General features: G+C 36.0%; 1 protein-coding gene across 1 annotated transcript in view; it reads right to left on the reverse strand.

Moving 5' to 3' along the window:
* The window catches only part of RASSF9 (Ras association domain family member 9), a 34,458-nt gene extending 21,264 nt beyond the window's left edge, over nucleotides 1-13,194 (reverse strand). The window contains exon 1 of the mRNA XM_007516212.2: nucleotides 12,779-13,194. Within this exon, the coding sequence (XP_007516274.2) occupies nucleotides 12,779-12,825 (47 nt within the window). The 5' untranslated portion in view covers nucleotides 12,826-13,194. The remainder of the gene's footprint in view (nucleotides 1-12,778) is intronic.
* Between the last annotated feature and the right edge of the window lie 6,411 nt (nucleotides 13,195-19,605).

Consider the following 19,605-nt stretch of genomic DNA (forward strand, 5'->3'; position numbering starts at 1 on the left):
CTCTCTCTCTCTCATTCTTTCTTCCTTTTTCTTTTCTTTTTCTCTTCATTCTGGTTTTTCCACAAACCAAATCCCAGACCTGCAACACCATGTTTGCTATTGTTATTTTCCATTCCCCTTTTACAGAACCCAGTCCACATTCACACATTCCCTAACAACATTTCTACATGTTACTTTGTTGCTAATTTGTTAGTCACATTCTAGACCGAGTTTTTCTTCATGAAATATTAGGGCCAAACATAGTAGAAGCTAAATTTTTCTTTTGCTTTTCAAGTGCAAAAGAAGGGAAAGGGGACTGTGTAGTTGGTATGGTTAAGGTTTTCAGCCAACTAGAGTCAAGTAGTTATAACTGCCTTAAAGTTATAACCTGCTTTAAAAAAAATTATATATATATATATATATATATATATATTTGCTGTCAATACCCATGTCCAGCAGAGAAGCAATTACAGAAGCTAGAGCACTCACCACCTGCACCCCAAAAATAATTTTGTTGGTCCATATACCCAGAAGGGGAGAAAAGACAGGGGAAGATGACCAGAGAGCTCTGAACTCCAGTTCCATAAGGACCAGGAGAAGAAAAAAAGGAAAGACATTTGGAAGTGATAGTAGATGTAGGTATAACTTAGAAGGGAAGGCAGGACCATAGGGAAAAAATATATAAATATATATATCATACTCAATCCATATCTGCAACCTTTTTTTGGTGGGAATAGTGCAGAATTATACCCTGTCATTTCATAATTTTGTAGATCAATATCAAGTTAATAAAATTTAAAAAATAATAAAAATAAGTCTTTGTTACAGTAAAGTCATATTCATTAAACTAGATATTGTTTGTGATTGTTTTCACTGTATATTGACAGAGCTGAGTAGTTGAAGTGGTGGCGCAATCATCAAAAATAAAACAAAAAAAATTTATTACGTAGACTTTTGTACAAGGTTTGCCAACTCCTGATCTAGATTTTCATTTACACAAAGTATCTGGATTCTATTACCTAAGTAAAGTATCACTTGACAGCTGGATAAATAACTGATAGAGTACAGACTTGCCTGCCTGAGGTTCCCAAGTTGAGCCCTGGCAAAACATGTACCTGATTAATGTTCTGGCTTCTCTTTCTCTCTCATGAAATAAAGTAACTTATTTTTTTTATTCTTATTATTTTCATGAGAGAGAAAAACTGAGAGGTAGAGGAAAAGAGAGACTAGAATACACCTCAGTTCTGACATATGGTCATGCAGAGGTTTGAATACAGGACACAAGTGGTACACTGTTGCTATGGTGTCTCCTGGTCACATACAAACCTTTTAACAAATGAAGAAAGCATTCTTGAATGTCAGTATCTACATAATGGTTCTACATATGATTCTCTAGAGTAGGAGTAGGGAACTTGTGGACAACAGGTCATATACAGCCCATGCAATCATTTGGTCTGGCCCTGCCAAGCCAAGGATCATCACTCTAGGAGATTTTAATAGTGCCATTGCTAATTTTTAAGCTAAATGTTTCTTGGAGATTGAGTGAGTCTAACAAAGGAACAGTCAGCCTGCAGGCTCTCACTAAACTAGTGTCTTTTGCCTTTAAAGACCCATTCCAGGTTCCATGTGCTCTATTTTAATCAGTCCCACTGACTAATAGGAGGTCAGAGGCTGGCTGAAAGGCAATGTTCACAGTCCATATCAGGTGCACTGTGTCTAAGCACCAGGTGTTTGGAGGTGGAATATTTGGAAACAGTCAAATGACACCTTGACTTTTTCACTATCAAGTCTGATGGTCTTCCCTCCCTCCCAAATTCTTCTTGTCATTGCACCTCTTCCTAATGACATGACTGTACTACCAGTTACTCAGAACGAAAGTCATACTTATCTCTCAGAGTATCACAGACGTATCCTGATACATTGCATGTCCACTGTTCATAATTGGGAATCAATTTGGGATTCTTATAAATTCTGGTGCTGTGGTGACTGTCATATTTATCTTCTTCCTTTTTAGTGTAATCAACCTTTCAGATTCTAACTTAACTAGCACATCATCCTTGCTTCTACTGCTAGTCCTTTTGCAATGACCCCTTCCTATAGCATCTAGATTGCTACACACGCATATTAGTTAATGTCTACCTTCAGCACAGATATCCTACTCTGGATTGAACAGATCTGGTCCAGTCACTTTCCCTGTATTTAAAATATAATTCCTGTCCTTTATGAGCCACAAATCTCTGAATGTTCATACCCCAACCTATGTCCTCAAACACATCCCTTTATATTACTTCATATTAAGATCCTAATTAAGATCCTACTTGTGCAACACTAAGGTCTTGCTGACCTCAGTGATGTTATATTTCTATTCTGTTTAGCCTAGGGTGGTCCTTTTCTAGGGGCCAATATGCTTGATTAATTTTCTTCATTCAAGTACAAAAATTATAAAACCTAAACCTCAGTTTCTCAGACTGTAGGATAAGCTCCATCACAACACTCTGTTATCTTCATCTATAACAGAAATTACTACCTGAAATTTCTTCTTCATCTACTTTTTCATTACTGACTCCTGCCCACCAATACATATTACCTTAATGAGAATAGAGATTTTGATGAACTTTCTCACTATATCTCTTTTCCCCAAGCACCTAGAATAACATGTAGTGTATATAATGAAGTAAATATTTACTTCAGGGCTGGGTGGTGGTGCACCTACTTAAGTGCACATACTACCCAGTGCAAAGACTGGGTTAGAGACCCTGCTCCCCACCTTCAGGGGGTCTGCTTTCACAAGTGATGAAGCAGGTTTGCAGGTGTCTTTCTCTCCCTCTCTCTATCTCCCTGTCCTCTCTCAATTTCCTTCTGTCTTATTTAATAAAAATAGAAAGAAAAAAAAACAGGAAAAACTGGCCACCTGGAGCAGTGGATTTCTAGTGCAGACACTAAGCCCCAGCAATAATCCTGGTGACAATAAAAAAATTAATTATATATATATATATAATTATTACTGAATCTGCAGATCTCACTATGCTACTTAGTATTATGTTAGCCTAATACATAATTTGTGTGTGTCTCATATTTCTATTAATCAAAAAGTTCCTTTTAAAAAGGCTCCTTATGACTCATCATTAATTGGTCACAATGTCCCCAAAGTTAATTTTCTACTTGTGGTTTTAATTTTTTATTTATATTTTATTTTTAAAGTAGTTTTTTAAGTCATTTAAAAAATATTACATTTTTATTAATTGGATAGAGACAGTCATAAATTAAGAGGGTATAGGGAGATAGGGAGAGAGAAAGACAGACAGCTGCAGCACTGCTTCACCACTTGCAAAGCTTTCCCCCTGCAGGTCAGGAATGAGTGCTCAAACCTGGGTCCTTGTGCACTGTAACATGTGGGCTCAAACAGGTGCACCACCACCCTGCCCCCCATATTAGTCATTTTTATTCATTAAGTAGCCATCATCCTAAGTTATAGCAAGATAAAAGGAGATGCCGAATCAAAGTGGGATAGTTTCTAAATGTATTATTTTAAATGTTAAGATATTTAAGCAAGTAATTGAAAGTATTTCAGGTGACCATAAAATGTCCCATTTATTAAGTACAATAACTATACTCTGAATAATAAGTATACCAATAAGAGCAGGACATAAACAGCCTGTCAACTATAAATCATAGGGAATATAAAAATCTGCTGAGGTCTAGTCACTGTCTGCACTAGTTGAATTAAAATGTACAAGACACACAAAATCTCAGAAGAACTCAGTTCTCTGATCTGAAAATTTTACCATATTATTGCTATCATTAAAATGAATAGCAGTTAACAATAGTTGAATGAAAGCCCAATATTGTTATGTAAATACATCTTAACATTTTCTATGGACTCCCTCGGTTATAAAATACTGTTTCCTACCAGTGCAAACAAGAGTATGGATTCTTGCTGAACCAACTTTTTGTACTTTTTTCCTTGCTTCCCTATTCTCTTTTGATTACCCTGAGTCAGCCCTCACTGTGTGTGATTCAGCCCCCTCCTACATCATTTGTACACCTTATTGTGTGTCCTACTCTTGTCCAAGCCTGTCACCTCACTGTGGGAGTTTAATAAATGCTATCTAGTTATGATGACGATCTTACTTTCCTTTCCTTATACTTATCTCCTCTCATAGATTTTTAGTCAATTAACGAGATTTATGAGTGCCTACTCTACAGAGACATAACTTTCTTCAACTCGAAGAGATTGTGCTCTCATGTTCTTAGTTAATTTCTTAGTTTCTTAATTAATTATAAAGATCATGACCTAATCTACTTTGTCAAACATAGTTTTCCAAGCAAAGGTGTTTTTTCTTTAAAGTCCATGCATGAGATATATGACTATAATGCTGTTTTCTCAATTAGAAGTTTAATCTCTTAGGAATGAGGTTGTGTCTTTGCAAGCCTGGCACAATAACAAATGTAGACTTTCCCAGTCCTAGGAAAATAAAATCAAAAGTTAACATTCATGTTTCCGTATGGTAGACTTGGAATTGTGCTTAGCTTATAGTAAACACTCAATGATTCCAGATAGTATCATTTATAAACAAATTACAACACTGTAGATGCAGATATAAACACACTACTTTTTTGACAGTGTGTCCTGGTTTTTTGTTTGTTTGTTTTTGTTTTGCCTCCAGGGTTATCCTTGGGGCTTGGTGTCTGCACTATGAATCCACTGCTCCTGGAGGCCATTTTTTCCTATTTTTGTTGCCCTTATTGTTTATCGTTGTTATTATTATTATTGCCATTGCTGTCATTGTTGTTGGATAGGGAAGAGAGAAATGAGAAAGGAGGGGATGACAGAGAGTGGGAGAGAAAGATAGACACCTGCAAACCTGTTTCACCGCTTCTGAAGTGACTCCCCTGCAGGTGGGGAACCGGGGGCTCGAACCGAGATCCTTATGCAGGTCCTTGCGCTTTGCACCACCTGCACTTATCCCACTGCGCTACCGCCCAGCCTCCATCCTGTTTTAAGACAAACAAAGTTATAAAAATAATCCTCCTTGGAATCCTACATATGTGTGTTAAGATTTTTTAAAGAGTGAGAGACGGAGACTATCAGAGCCTCACACCATATGAGTGATCAAACTCAAGACCTCATGGTTCTAAGTCCAGTACTTTATCCACTGTGCTAACTCCTGGGCTTTACAAATTGTTTTTAAACCTAACACCTGAGAATGACCCAGAATGTTCTGCAAACATGATATCCCTTAGCACCACCTCCTGGCCTATTTTGCATTCCTTTTCTTTGGTGGGGGGGTCGGGGTGGGGAGATACAGGAACAGAAAGTACAGGTACACTCATCCACCATTTTATAGAGCCATCCCACACCCAGTACCTTTCATGATGTTCCCATTTGGTACCAAGGTTTGAACCCAGGACCTCACCACAGGGCATGTGCTCTACCAGGGACACTATTGCTCAGGCCTAATTCTATTATATGCATTCCAACACAAATCTAGTGCCCTGTAGCATGCTTATCCAAGTATCCAAAAGCGAGATGTATTTTCTGCGTACATGTATTCAATTGACAAAGATTAATTGAATGCCTACCCACTGGAGCAAGTTAGGTATGTTCCCCACCTTCCGAGACTCTATACTCAATAAGAATTTTAGCTAGCTTAAGTCACTCTAAAAACAAGAGGACAGGCATTCTAGCCTGCAAATATAAACCTTTGAGGATAACTCTCCTTGTCAGCACATTTAATATCCACTGAACACTTTTATTCTTGAAATATCATTATTGTCACTGACAGTACTAAACATAGTCTCAAGACTATCCCACTCAAATAAAGTAATTATATTGCCCTCCGGAGTCCAATCACATTAATAATCACTTTCAACTATCAACAAATATGAACACTTTTTCTAGAAGGTATACAGTTACAACAGGCTCGACCGGAATGGAATCACAATCTATTTTTTAAAAGTAAATAATTGCCTCTTAAGAAATCAATGGGGTATGTGTTAAGGGTGTTCTGCCAAAAGAATTATCTTTTAAAAATTTCAAGGTAGGGAGTTGGGGGGGTAGCCCACTGGGTAAGCACAGGTGGTGCAAAGCAAAAGGACTGGAGTAAGGATCCCGGTTCGAGCTCCCGGCTCCCCACCTGCAGAGGAGTCACTTAACAGGTGGTGAAGCAGATCTACAGGTGTCTATCTTTCTCTCCCTCTCTCTATCTCCCTGTCCTCTCTCCATTTCTCTCTGTCCTATCCAACAACAACAATAATAATTAGAACAATAAAACAACAAGGGCAACAAAAGGGAATAAATAAAATCTGAAGGAAATATATATTGGAAAACATCAGAACACATAAGTATGTTGAACTATTTACTTTCACATATTCATAATACAGATAACATGTTATCTCATTTTTGGGAGGCCAAATTTTAGGGTTTCTTGTTAAGTACTGGTTATACCCCTATCAACATTTTTCCATTTCCTTTTTTTTTGTTTTATTTTTTTAATCTTTATTTGCTGGATAAAGACAGTCAGAAATGGAGAGGGAAGGAGGTGATAGAGAGGGAGAGAGACAGAGAGACACCTGCAGCACTGCTTCACCACTTGTGAAGTTTTCCTCCTGCAGGTGGGGGCCAGGGACTCGAACCTGAACCTGAGTCCTTGCGCACTGTAACATGTGCATTCAACCAAGTGTGCCACCACCTGGCCCCCCCTTTTTTTATATAGGTTTCTTTCTCTGTAAAGTCTTTTTAAAAAAAATAACATTTGTTTATTTATTGGATAGAGACAGCCAGAAATCTAGGGGGATGAGGAGATAGAAAGGGAGAGAAACAGAGAGACACCCACACACCTACTTCACCATTCGTGAAGCTTTCCCCCTGCAGGTGGAGACCAGGGGGCCTGGAACCAGGTCCTTGCACATTGTAACATATGTGTTAGATCAATTGTGCCACCACCCTCCCCCATTTTCCCTTTCAAAGAATTTATTTTTGCTTTTTTGACACACAGAGAGAAATAGAGAGGGTGAGAAGGGGAAGAGAAAAATGTAGCATTGCTTCATCTTCCATGAATCTTTCTCCTTGCTGGTGATAATCATGCGCTTGAACTAGTGTGTGTGTGTGTGTGTGTGTGTGTGTGTGTGTGTGTGTGTGTGTGTGTGTTCTAATTGTTGTACTACCAAATCTTCATTCATTTTATAAAATTTCAAAAAGCAGAGTCACACATGTATGGATCATTGATAATTACTATAGAGTCTTCTGGAATTACACACCAATCAAATATCAAACGTTTTAAAATGGGGCTGAGTGGTGGCACACCTGCTTGAGTACACATGTTATAACACCCAAGGACACAGGTTCAAGATCCCCGGTCTCCACCTGCAAGGGGAAAGCTTTGCGAGTAGTGAAGCAGGGCTCCAGATGTCTTTATCCCTCTCTGTCACCCCTTTTCCTCTTGATTTCTGGCTGTCTCTATCCAATAATTAAATTTTTTTTTAAAGTTTTAAAATAATGTGATCCAGGGAGTCGGGCTGTAGTGCAGCGGGTTAAGCGCAGGTGGCGCAAAGCACAAGGACCGGCATAAGGATCCCGGTTCGAACCCCGGTTCCCCACCTGCAGGGGAGTCGCTTCACAGGCGGTGAAGCAGGTCTGCAGGTGTCTGTCTTTCTCTCCTCCTCTCTGTCTTTCCCTCCTCTCTCCACTTCTCTCTGTCCTATCCAACAACGATGACAACAATAATAGCTACAACAATAAAAAACAACAAGGGCAACAAAAGGGAATAAATAAAATAAATAAAATTTAAAAAAGATAATAAAAAAATAATAATGTGATCCAACTAATAAAGATACTTTATAAATATAGTAATTAACTATAAATGTTTCAAAAAAATTTTTTCAAAGATTTCATTTAAAAATGTTTCATCTTAGTCTGGCAGTAGCGCAGCGGGTTAAGCACACGTGGCACAAAACGCTAGGACCCGTGTAAGGATCCCTGTTCAAGCCCCCGCTCCCCACCCGTAGGGGCATCGCTTCACAGGTGGTGAAGCAGGTCTGCAGGTGTCTATCTTTCTCTTCCCCTCTCTGTCTTCCCCTCCTTTCTTCATTTCTCTCTGCCCTATCCAACAATGACGACATCAATAACAACAACAATAATTACAATAGCAATAAAAAACAAACAAGGGCAACAAAAGGGAAAATAAAAAAAAATTTAATTTAAAAAAAATGTTTCATCTTGATGTGGTTCTTAAACTGGTACAATGAATAACAAAGCATCTTATGTAGTAGATTTAAGCTGGTGTAGAGTTATTGGACTGACAATTCAAGATTTAACTTGGAGTTCAATTTCACCACTGCCACTGTTCTTGAGATATTTAGGCCAGGGGTAGAGCATTCCAGCCATTGTTTGTAATGGATGGTTTGCTGCCAACTAATAACTACTTAAGTTACCAAGAATCATCAGGGGAAATCTCTTTCAGGAATTCCTGAGAACTACAAAGATGTTCCTACTCAAATATCTGGCATTTCTCAATGCAATTTTGGGAACTTTAAGAATATTTATTGGCAATTAAACAAAATAAACCATAACAATTTCCCATTTTGCAGAACTCATAAATTATCGTAAATCTAATTACAAAAAAGAAAACAACCGTCAGGCAGCAACTTTTACTTTAGCCTCAAAGCTGAATTCTTCCTTCTGACAAAACATTTGTGATAAGTAGGGAGGTGGTGAAGAACAGGGTTTAAAACCAACAAAGGAACAAACAGAAAAAAAAATTAACTAGCTTTACTCCAATTAGTCAGTCACTTGCAAGCAGTAGAGTTGTGTTAATTATACTTATTACAGATAAATTCTGGTGCTTCTCATCAAATTTGTTGTTATTGCAACGTCTGTTATAACCTGTGATCAATCAGTGCCTACCCGTGTTGAATACAAAAACTAAAAAAAAAAAATGCCAAGTCAACTTATTAGTACTTATTATTATATGGAATCAGTAATGTAGATTAGACCCTTTCATGTTCATTTTAAATTATATTTTTCTCTTACAAATTTACTTAAATGAACAATTCTAACTTTATACCTTTAATATATATGTGGGAAGTGTGTGTGTGTGTGTTTGTGTGTGTGTGTGTGTGTGTGTGTGTGTGTGTGTGTGTGAATTCTCTGCTTTAAGCAAGGTTTGGTAAAGGTTAGGGCAATTTTCTGGACACTACCCCAAATTTATTAACACACCAAAAGATCATTACTATCAATTTATACTAACAAGTATCCCAGAAGGTTTTGTAATGACATTCTAGATTTATGAACTTTTAAGAAAGATTGGAAATTTTAAAACTTTTTAAAAAGTTCTGACTGCTATTTAGAAGTATTAGCTGTTTAAAAACAATCATTAGCTTGAAAATAGAATATAATATAAACACAAATCATATTCACAAATAGAACATGTGTGAAAAATCAGGAATTCTAATAATTTAAATTCTATTAATAAATATCTACATTAATATCAATTGAATTCATGTTTGTTTGCTTCTTTGATTTTTTAAATAAAACAATAATTTGTTTAAAAGAAAATACCTATAATCCAATAGTTTAGAGTTCTTCAACATGAGGAACTGCATTGAATAGAAAGATTTTTTATATAATGATAATTCTTTGGAATTTGGTCATAAAACATTCTATTATACTAGAACCAAAGTCAACAATTCATTTCCTGATAACAAAAGGTCTTCTGAAAAGTTCATTTTCCCCATCAAATGTTACTATAATTAGAAAGCTGCTCAAGGTTGATTTTATTATACACATAATAGAGATACCTAAAGATTTTAGATTAGTTCTATTTCTTTTCTTCATATGAAATTTAAAAATAAAAGTGTAAGTTTTTATGCTGAATACTTCATTGTATGACTATGCAATTTTCTCAAATGTTCTGAATACTGTTCCCCATTTTATATAAAATAACATATTTCTTAAATAACATGTTTCTTAAAATTTAGAAAAGATTATCTGGCAGATGTGGTGTTTAAATCCATATAATAACTTTTTATCTACTGGTATTAGATGATATTAAATGTCCTCCAAACCCTATAATGTATTTACTAGCTGACATCAAATGACTAGAGAATAATATAAGTAGAATGTTTTTACTTTGGGTACAAATTATAATTTTAGTTTACACATTTATATGAACATCCATTATATAAGTCCATCATATGCCTGCTAGTGTCCTAGCATGAAAACACAATATGACTAGACAGATGATAACCCTGTTCTCTCCAAAGTTTGGTTTGTGTTTTCTAAAAGTTTTATCCATCTGACTTTGAAGTTGCATATGTGCAAATTTTGTCTTAAAACTCTCAAATGTATATGTATTATGAGAATATTTTCAGAAGAAGCTCATGAAGTTAATATATTGAGTACTTAAAAACCAGTCCCAGAATAAATATATAAACACAGAAAACAAGATAAAGATAAATAAACAAGTTTCTCAAAATTATGATCTCAAATTTCCAACATTCCTTCTCACAGTCTGTATTTTCCCCTCAGGGAGAAAGATATAATTATGCTCAGATAGTTATTTAAGCTATATAAATTATACACCACAATGTATAGAAATACATTATTCAAATTCTTTAAATTCTCTGTACATGGAGTTTTATATTACATATTTGAGGAATGTTCTGCCTTTCATCAGATAACTGTTTTGCCACCTATGTGACTTTCTATCAAAGGATGAATCCTTCACCACTTCAGGATGGATATTGATTTACTCTGTGTCAGAGTAGTATTATTTAAATCATCATGGAACTGGACAAACAAAATAGATAAATGTAATCATTTAATTTAGCTTCCCATTTAACAGAGGGAGGTAGAAAAACAAACAGAGCACATGCAAAAGACCTAGCTACAACAATATTAAATACTGAATAAAGTAAAAATAGATTAATGATATTTCAATTTTTTCACATGGTATTTGGTTTATAAACTGTTTAGTTCTTAAAACACATATTTTTTAAATCCTTACCTGTAGCTATCATTATTTATTTCTGAAGAATGGAAAAATACAAATACAGAAAATAAATCTCTCAGTAGATCAACGTACACATATTCTCACTACTACTTTGTCAAATTAGCAAGTACCATATTTTATACTCACCTCCTTGTGTCAGAGCTTGTTTAATGGGTAGAGTAGGTATGATAGTGGAAAAACTGATGTAATGAAAGAGAAGCATGTACTTCCTGGAAGGAAAACTTTCCAGGGTATATGCAGTATTTTATTACACTGTTATTTAGTATAGCAATAACAGAATATAACAGATTTTAAAAATTACTTTTTAAAAAAGCAGCAACTACCCTGAACTACAGAGATAGTATTCAGAAGGATCAGCATACAGAAACTAATTTTGATTTTATGAGAACATGCAGTTTAACCAATGTAATTATTTTATTACATGTTAATAGTTTTTAAACATATACTTCAAAAAATGCAATTGAATCCTTGGAAAAGTAATAAGGGTCTCTTTGGGTAGGGCGCATCTCCTGAAATGTTTTGTAATACATTGATATCATTAAGGTACAAGCCTATTTTTGATAATCATCATGAAGATAGCTTTTAAGAAAAACAAGACTTCTTTCTTTATTTTCACATAGGTCCACTTATTACAAGATAGTTTCACGAAGTACCAGGAACTTCATGTTTGTGATATACCAAGACTTTAGTGAAAGAAACAGGTTTCAAAAGTTCTATAATATTCATTATGTCTTTTAGCTTTCAAAACTAATCTAGTCAACAAAATGATGAATATGTTGAGAATTTAAAAAAGAATCAATAAAGCTATATAACTTTATATCATCATGTAGATACTTTAGAACAATTGTATTCATTTCCTGCCAAGTAATTTTATGATTTTTAAAAAGAACACATACAAACAGGAATGATTGAAAGAAAAATTGTGGAGAATCTTTATGTAAAAATAAATACATTCAAAAAGCAAAACTATGTTCACACTTTAGGCACAAAAATGTAATACTGGAGATATTGCTAAAGCATTTAAGAACTGAGACACAGACTGGCTCAAGATAAAATTGTGTGAGCTAAGAAAAGAGAGAGGGAGAGAGATGAGGGAGGGGAAATACATACACTGGTTACTGCAGACTTGAAATAGCACATCAAAATAAAAGATTGAGTAATAAAGATTAAACAAGACAGCTGCATGAATCCTCCTTCTTTCGTTCCTAAGCATGAATCCTCCTTCTTTCGTTCCTAAAATCACCTAAAATTATCAAAGATCTTCAAAATAATTAGTTCACAAAATGTCTGTGGAGCATTTTCAGTTTGGGAACTTTGCGAGTTTCAGCAGTGCTTCCACTATAAGGGGAGCCAAAACACTGTTTCCGGATTATATCAACCATTGTTTTTCATTCTAATAGTGGCTAATAGGCTCTAGGTATGTCTTCATCAAAACTGGAACTCTTTCTAGAAAATACCACAATACTGTCTCAGACAAAATTAAGTCTGCCATCCCAGTATTCTCAAATGCTCTTGGGGAAACAAAGAGAGATTTTAGTTATGTTAGTTGGTTAAAGGGAGGAAAATATTCATTTCAGAGATCCTTGGGCTGGCCACTGCAATCATTACTAGAACTCATCAGTTGAGTACTCATATTAAACAAACAAAAAAAAAATCCCTTGAACTTTTTGTCCCCCAAGAGCAATTTTCATCAGAATCTATGAGCAATGAAAAACAGTTTTACACACACACACACACACACACACACACACACACACACACACACACACCATATAGTATAAATTTACCTGTTTTTATGTCGAGTCTTTAAAAGATTTTTTCCAAAGGGAGCCATGATCCTCCAGGTAAGCAGCAAAGACTTTCTATCTCACAGTTATCTGGGAGGGTAGGATGGGGTGCGGTTTCTCAATTTGGGGTAAAGAGAAAATAACCAAAAGCTTCCTTTCACCTCCTCAGACTCGCTGGGTTTCAGCTCATTAGTAGCCTGCTAAGAGAGTTACTGAAAGTTGTGCAACTGCTGCTTAACTTTGAACTGCTGGATTGTTGTGGCTGCTGCTTCTTTGGAGACCTGCCCAGCCCCAGCCTCAGCCTCAGCCTCAACCTCAGCCTCAACCTCAACCAGAAGAAGGCATTTGGAATCAGGAAAAGAGAGAGAGAGAGAGAGAGAGAGGAGGGTGGGGGACTCTATTGTCTTCTGTAGTTATTTGTAGACTTGCTAAACTTTAAGAACTGCCAGCCCCAAGGGCATGGTAAATACCCAGGAATGGGAATGTCACTGAATTTGGAACCCCCACCCCACCCCCCTGATTTCCACACCCAACCTCACAAAGTGAGCTGAACACACATAAAAGGAATAAAAGTAAACACCCCCACCCCCCAGTCAATTCCAGTCTGTGAAAAGTAATCTGATCTTGGCAAGCAGGAGGGCCAAGAACTGTTTTTTTTTTTTTTTTCTGTCTACCTGCTGACACAAAAACCCCTTGCCCTGGTGTCTGTGTTTTAAAATACGTTGAGGGGGAGCAAAGCTGGAAGCTGGATCCAAGTGGGCTCACAGATGACTTTGGAATTTGAGCCCCCTACGTTCATGAACAGAGAGCAGCAAAATCCTAAAATCACCTCCCAACTCACTCTAATAGAGTCTTCAAGTTAAACCCCGGGGACCAAAGGGTTGCAGGACAGACTGAACATACAAGGAAACAGGAAACAGCTGCGGTTTTATATCTGTTTTTGTTTTTTTTTAATGCGGACCCCTGTAGGGTCAGTGGAATTTACTGAGCCTTTTCGAGGAGGAGAAAGTTTTGTTCCATGCCCTTAACTGTTGATGTGAAGCTGGAGAGCCAGGAGGACGGACTTCCTGGAGATCTAGTGGCAGGAATGCTTCTCCTTGTCCCTCAGCTTGAACCCAAGGCAGAGCAGGAGCACGCAGAGCCCTGGACACCTTGGAATGGAGCTGTGTAGGAATGATAGCCAGCAGAAATTTTCACTGGTCTGTTTTCTAGAACATAATCTCCTCCAATTGAGTCACCTCCTACCCTTCTATCACTTTATCCCCTATACCCCACCCTTTTACTCTTAATGGTTGGTTTCCACAGAAAAGAGGGAATGAAAAGAAACCAAAGCATTGTAGGTTCACTGGAATAACACTTGTGAAACTCTGGGCTCTGACACAAAGGGCTCACTTTTTTTTTTTCAATGACAACAAAAATGATAGCAAAGGCTTTTGTAATTCCCATATGAACTGAAGATTCTAAAATGCTTTTCACTATTCATGTTTCTTCTCTAGTTCTCTATATTATTGTGTACATGTATGTTACACAGACACAAAACATTATAACAACCAATGCTCAGTTATCATTTTTCCTATTCCTGCGAAATATGAAATAAAACCCTGTTAAGTAGGTCTATGTTCAGTGGCATCAAAGAAAAACTAAAATACCAAAAGTTATAAAAACCTACTTTATGTGTATGTTTACATCTAACTAAATACATATACATGTGCATATAAACACACACACATACATACTCTACTTGAAACATAAATTGCCTAGTCTTGGGTGTATTTCAGTTCTTGATTTTTACAAGCACATTGTGAAAAATGACTTAAACTTTTATGGAAGATTGCCCAGTTATCTAAAGTTGTTCAAAAATGCAACCCCTAGAGCTACACTGCTATTTATTAATGAAGTGACTGCTATCAATTTGCAAAATCATTTTGCATTAACAAATATCCCTCCAGTTTCAGTTCCCCACCCATAGGAATAATATTTGCACATGTAGTTTTCATATAAACATTTTTCAATAAAGTTTTAATGGTAAAAGAGGAAACAACTGTGCATCTTTATTAGCATGATCTTATGTTGAGTTTCAAGTTAGTACAAATGAGTTTCATTTAGGATGTTATTATTTCTCACATAAAATGCCCTATTAACACTATTCATAGCCAACACTTTGATGTGTAAGACAAACACAGGTGGCTAATGTCCCTCAAATACTAAAAGCTCAAGGCATGGAAAACAGGGACGCTAGTAACTAAGTAGAAAAATAAGCAAATGGTCTTAAAAGAAAAATAGAAAATCATGTTTTGAAAGCATTCACCAGTGACCATATATTGTGTAAGCAAGCTTAGTGATATTTAATGTTGCACCCACCAAATTGAATTTAAGATAAGGTTCAATACCTTCAGTCAGACCTATATACACTATCAAGACTGAGTTTATATTTGTATTCTTCAGAAATGAGTCTCGCTATGTACATCAACAGCCCCAGAAATGTTTAGACTTATTATATTCATTTATCCTGATAAGCATTGTTTTTTAGGAGATAATTAGAATTTCATGAAAAGTGGTAAGCTCATTGATATTCATTAGAGAACTGAATGAAATAGTGTGTGCAAAGTGCTGGCACATAATACTTGATAAAGTAGTATTTTTTAGGGGAGGAAATTATACCAAATTGAAAATAAATCAATAACCGCATGATTTTTTTAGTAACACTGAAGCATTGTCAATTAATTCTGAAAGATTATCTAAATCTCTTGAAAACTACATTTGTACTTTTTCATTACATAGTTGACATACTAACTGTGTGAAATTAGATGATAAACTGTAAAAAAAATTGAAAAAGAAAAGAGAAGGAGGAGGAAAAGGAGAAGAAACTAAATTGCAAATGATTTTTGTCTAGTAAGAAGAGAATCCAAAAGGGTTATGGATTTATTACCCTATAGCATGTCAACCAATTTTATATTTAAATTTAAATCATTTTCAGTATTTTTTAATTCACTATCATTTCAGTATTCTGTTATTTTTTTAATTTACTATCTATAGTGGACTGTCCTCTTTGAGGTTGGCTTTAAGATTCTACTAGATCACTCATTGATGAGTACAGTGAATTTTTAACCCTTATACATTGTTTATTGGTATGAAATTCATACATTTTAATTTTTTGAAAATTATACGTTGCAAGCAGACAAAGTAGTTCACCTGGATAGTACACTTATTTTGCCATTCGAAAGATCCAGGTTTGAGGCTGGCCACTACTTCACTGGAGGAAGCTTCAATGTTTTCTTGTCTTTCGCTCTCTCCCTTTGTCTCTATCTCTTCTCTGAACTAGTCAGCCTAGAGCAGTGAAGCTCCTATGATGACAAGAAGAAAATTATAGGTTGGAAATCTCTGACCACTCATTAGTCCTTTTATGAGCCAGTAGAAAATCATCACGGAAAATACATGATTACTTTACTGCGCAATCCCTACTATTCCTTGAAGAACTGTGTAAAAAGTGGTTAGGTGGTATAAAATAGTGTCCTTTTGCTCATCTGTGATTATAAAGCTCAATCAAACCAGGTAGAGGAGCAAGAGAGAGACAGAGAGAAAGAGAATGTGTGTGTGCGTGTGTGTGTGTGTGTGTGTGTGTGTGCGTGTGCGTGTGCGTGCGCGTGCGCGTGCGTGTGTGTGCGTGTGCGTGTGTGTGTGTGTGAGCTGGTTCTTACATCTGTGTTGTTTCACTATCTATGAATTTTTTTTTTATTCAGATAGATGCAGAGAGGAAAGAGTGGGGGAAGAGAGACACATCAAGACAGAGGGAGAGATGCGGAGGAGAGGGAGAGAGAGAGAGAAAAAAAAAAAAAAACTACAGCATTGAGCATTAGAACTTACTCCAGGGAGTCAGGCGGTAGCATAGTGGGTTAAGCGCACATGGCACAAAGCACAAGGACCGCTTAAAGATAACTGTTCGAGCCCCGGCTTCCCACCTGCAGGCGAGTCGCTTCACAGGTGGTGAAGCAGGTCTGCAGGTGTCAGTCTTTCTCTCTCTTTCTCTGTCTTCCCCTCCGCTCTCCATTTCTCTCTGTCCTATCCAACAACGACGACATTAATAACAACAACAATAATAACTACAACAATAAAACAACAAGGACAACAAAAGGGAATAAAGAAATAAATATTTAAAAAAAAAGAACTTACTCCAATTGGGATAGAACCTCTTATATGCTAGGGCTGGAGCAAGGGCAGTGTGCTTTGTAATGCAGGTACTTTTCCTGGTGAGCTATCCCCCTGACTCAGAGAAAGTGAGTAGGAATAATCAATATGGGGGTGGCACATTATACTTAATAACTGAAGACTGAGTGAATAGTATCACCAGTCAAATAAAGATTAGTATGTGAGTCAGTCAATATAAAAGGTACACAATGTTAATTCTGACAGAAAACTCAATTTACAAAGAAGGTAAAAGAAAATATTTAAGTAACAAGTCTTATTCTAGTTCGTTTGTACAGCATAGACATATCTTTCTTCATATTGGAAAGTCTTAATTCCATTTATGTCAGCTGAATATAGAAAGTATCTGGGATGATTTTAGGAAAAAACAAAATGGAGATCCAGTTTCATAATCTTTCATAGACTTTTAGCCATTTACATCAATGTCTTCATTGTCTTTCTTCTCCAAATTATTATGAAACTAATCATTCATAAATACTACTCTCATCTGCAGCTCAAATTTCTTTTAGACTCTAATTATTAAGTATAAACTGTAGCCTGGCATTCAAGACTCTTATTCATATGAACCTTTCTAATATTTAACTTTACCAGATATGACTTCACTAAATGGGAGACAAGTATATCACAGTATAGATGGGAAGTTAATAGCATGTCTTTTGAAATCAAATAGTCATAGTACTACCACTACTTAGTTGAAATTTTGCATGAATTACCTTGTCTGAGCCTCAGTTCTGGGATCTCTAAGTTGAAGAAAGCAATCATAATACATTCTCATTTTCCATTAAATTTATATTTCAGAGGACTTCCTCCCTTTTGAAAATGTGCTATTTTTACATCTATGTCATATATTTTATTACAAGAGAGCTACTTAGCACACTTTAATGATTAAATTGACTTACTAGTCTAATCACCATATGATTTGTATTGCTAAGAGTGAACTTTTTTTTTTTTACAGAAATGCATGGAAAAAAGAAGAGTAGGAATCTGAGGTCTTGGGTTACAATACTATGATATCTCACCCTCTCTTTTTGTATTTCTCTTGATGTGTCACTATATACATGAATGAAAAAAATGGCCTGGGGGTGTTAAAATCGTGCCTGTACTAGTTTCCAGCTAGACACACGTGCAAAAATACTTAAATAAGGAAGCAATGATGAATAAGTGAACCTGTTTTTATTGGGACAACAGAGAATAACCCAGAAATAAATAAAACTGAACAGGAGAAGGAGGTAAAAACTGAGATGAGAATATCTGTACAATCCAGATTTGGCAAAGGGGACCATGAAGAACCTAATTGTTTACAGCAGAAGGTGTGTGTGGGGGGGGGTTAGTGATTAAACTGAATTAAAGATGCAAGAGTGGGCCAGGTGGTGACACACCTCACACCTGGTTGAGTGTACATTTTACAAAGTTCAAGGACACAAGTTTGAGCCCCCAGTCCCCACCTGCAGGAGGAAAGCTTTGCAAGTGGTGAAGCAGTGTTGCAGGTGTCTGCCTCTATCCCTCTCATCCCCTACCCTCTCAATTTCTGGCTGTCTCTCTCTATTCAGTAAATAAATAAATAATATTTAAATAAAAATTGAAGATCTATTATTACTATTATTACTACTATTATCATTAAAATGACTGTTTTCTAAAGCTCGTCCTAATCTTAAGTTTGCTAAGAAACCATGTATGAACTTTAATCGAAAATGACTTTTCTCTCAGGACATTTGAATCATGTATAGTTGTCAAAGTGTGGCATATCCTAAGGATTTATTTTTTAAGTAAATTTTAAGATTTATTTAGTTATTTTTAGTAGAGGAAAAAGACCACAGAACCACTCCTCTCTGACAGATGAGCATATGTCTGGGGCCTCAGGCATGCAGGGTCTCTGCTTTTGTTACTGTCATATCTCCCAGGTTCCCTCTCAGCGGTTTTAAGTATGGAAGTCATTGATACCTTGAATGTCTGTACTAAAGCTCCGTAGTGACGATTCTGTTTCAAAATGGGGTTTCTAAGGTGGTAATGTTCCTTTGATTCTCCAGAAAAAGAAAAAATAAGTTTAAAATGGGACACCTTAAACCTTTTTATAAGACTTATATAATCGTGTGACTACTTAGTCACCCTGCTTTAATAGGCAGTTCCAAGCTTTTAATTAGTTAAACTGTATTTGAATAGCTGACTGTCTGGGTGTTGGTCAAATACTGTGTCCTAAATAAAAGCCCAAATTTCTTCCCTTAGTAGCCATAGCTTTTATTCATGCTGAGGAGATAAAGTGGCAAATCCATATAAGTGCTACTATTAGAAATTGCTCTTCAACTTCAAAGGGAATGCTGGGAAACACAGATACTTTAATAAAGCTAACTATGTGTGTAAGCACTTTCAATTCTATCCACCTGCTACACCAAATAATGGAATCATAATACTACTTTATAGTGCTTTCTACAAGACATTTTTTTTATAACTGGGATCTTAATTGACCCTAATATAATCAGGAGGAAGAAAAATATTACTTTATTTTTAATTTTATTTGTAAGACAACTCAACTGGTATTTAGAATCATTTGTTACTTATTATTTCTCAAAAAAAGCATAATTAAACTGGGATTGAAGGTGATTTTACAGTAAGGAACAATTATGGAG

The sequence above is a fragment of the Erinaceus europaeus genome, chromosome 7, assembly GCF_950295315.1.
Source record: "Erinaceus europaeus chromosome 7, mEriEur2.1, whole genome shotgun sequence".
NCBI classification, from domain to species: Eukaryota; Metazoa; Chordata; class Mammalia; order Eulipotyphla; family Erinaceidae; genus Erinaceus; species Erinaceus europaeus.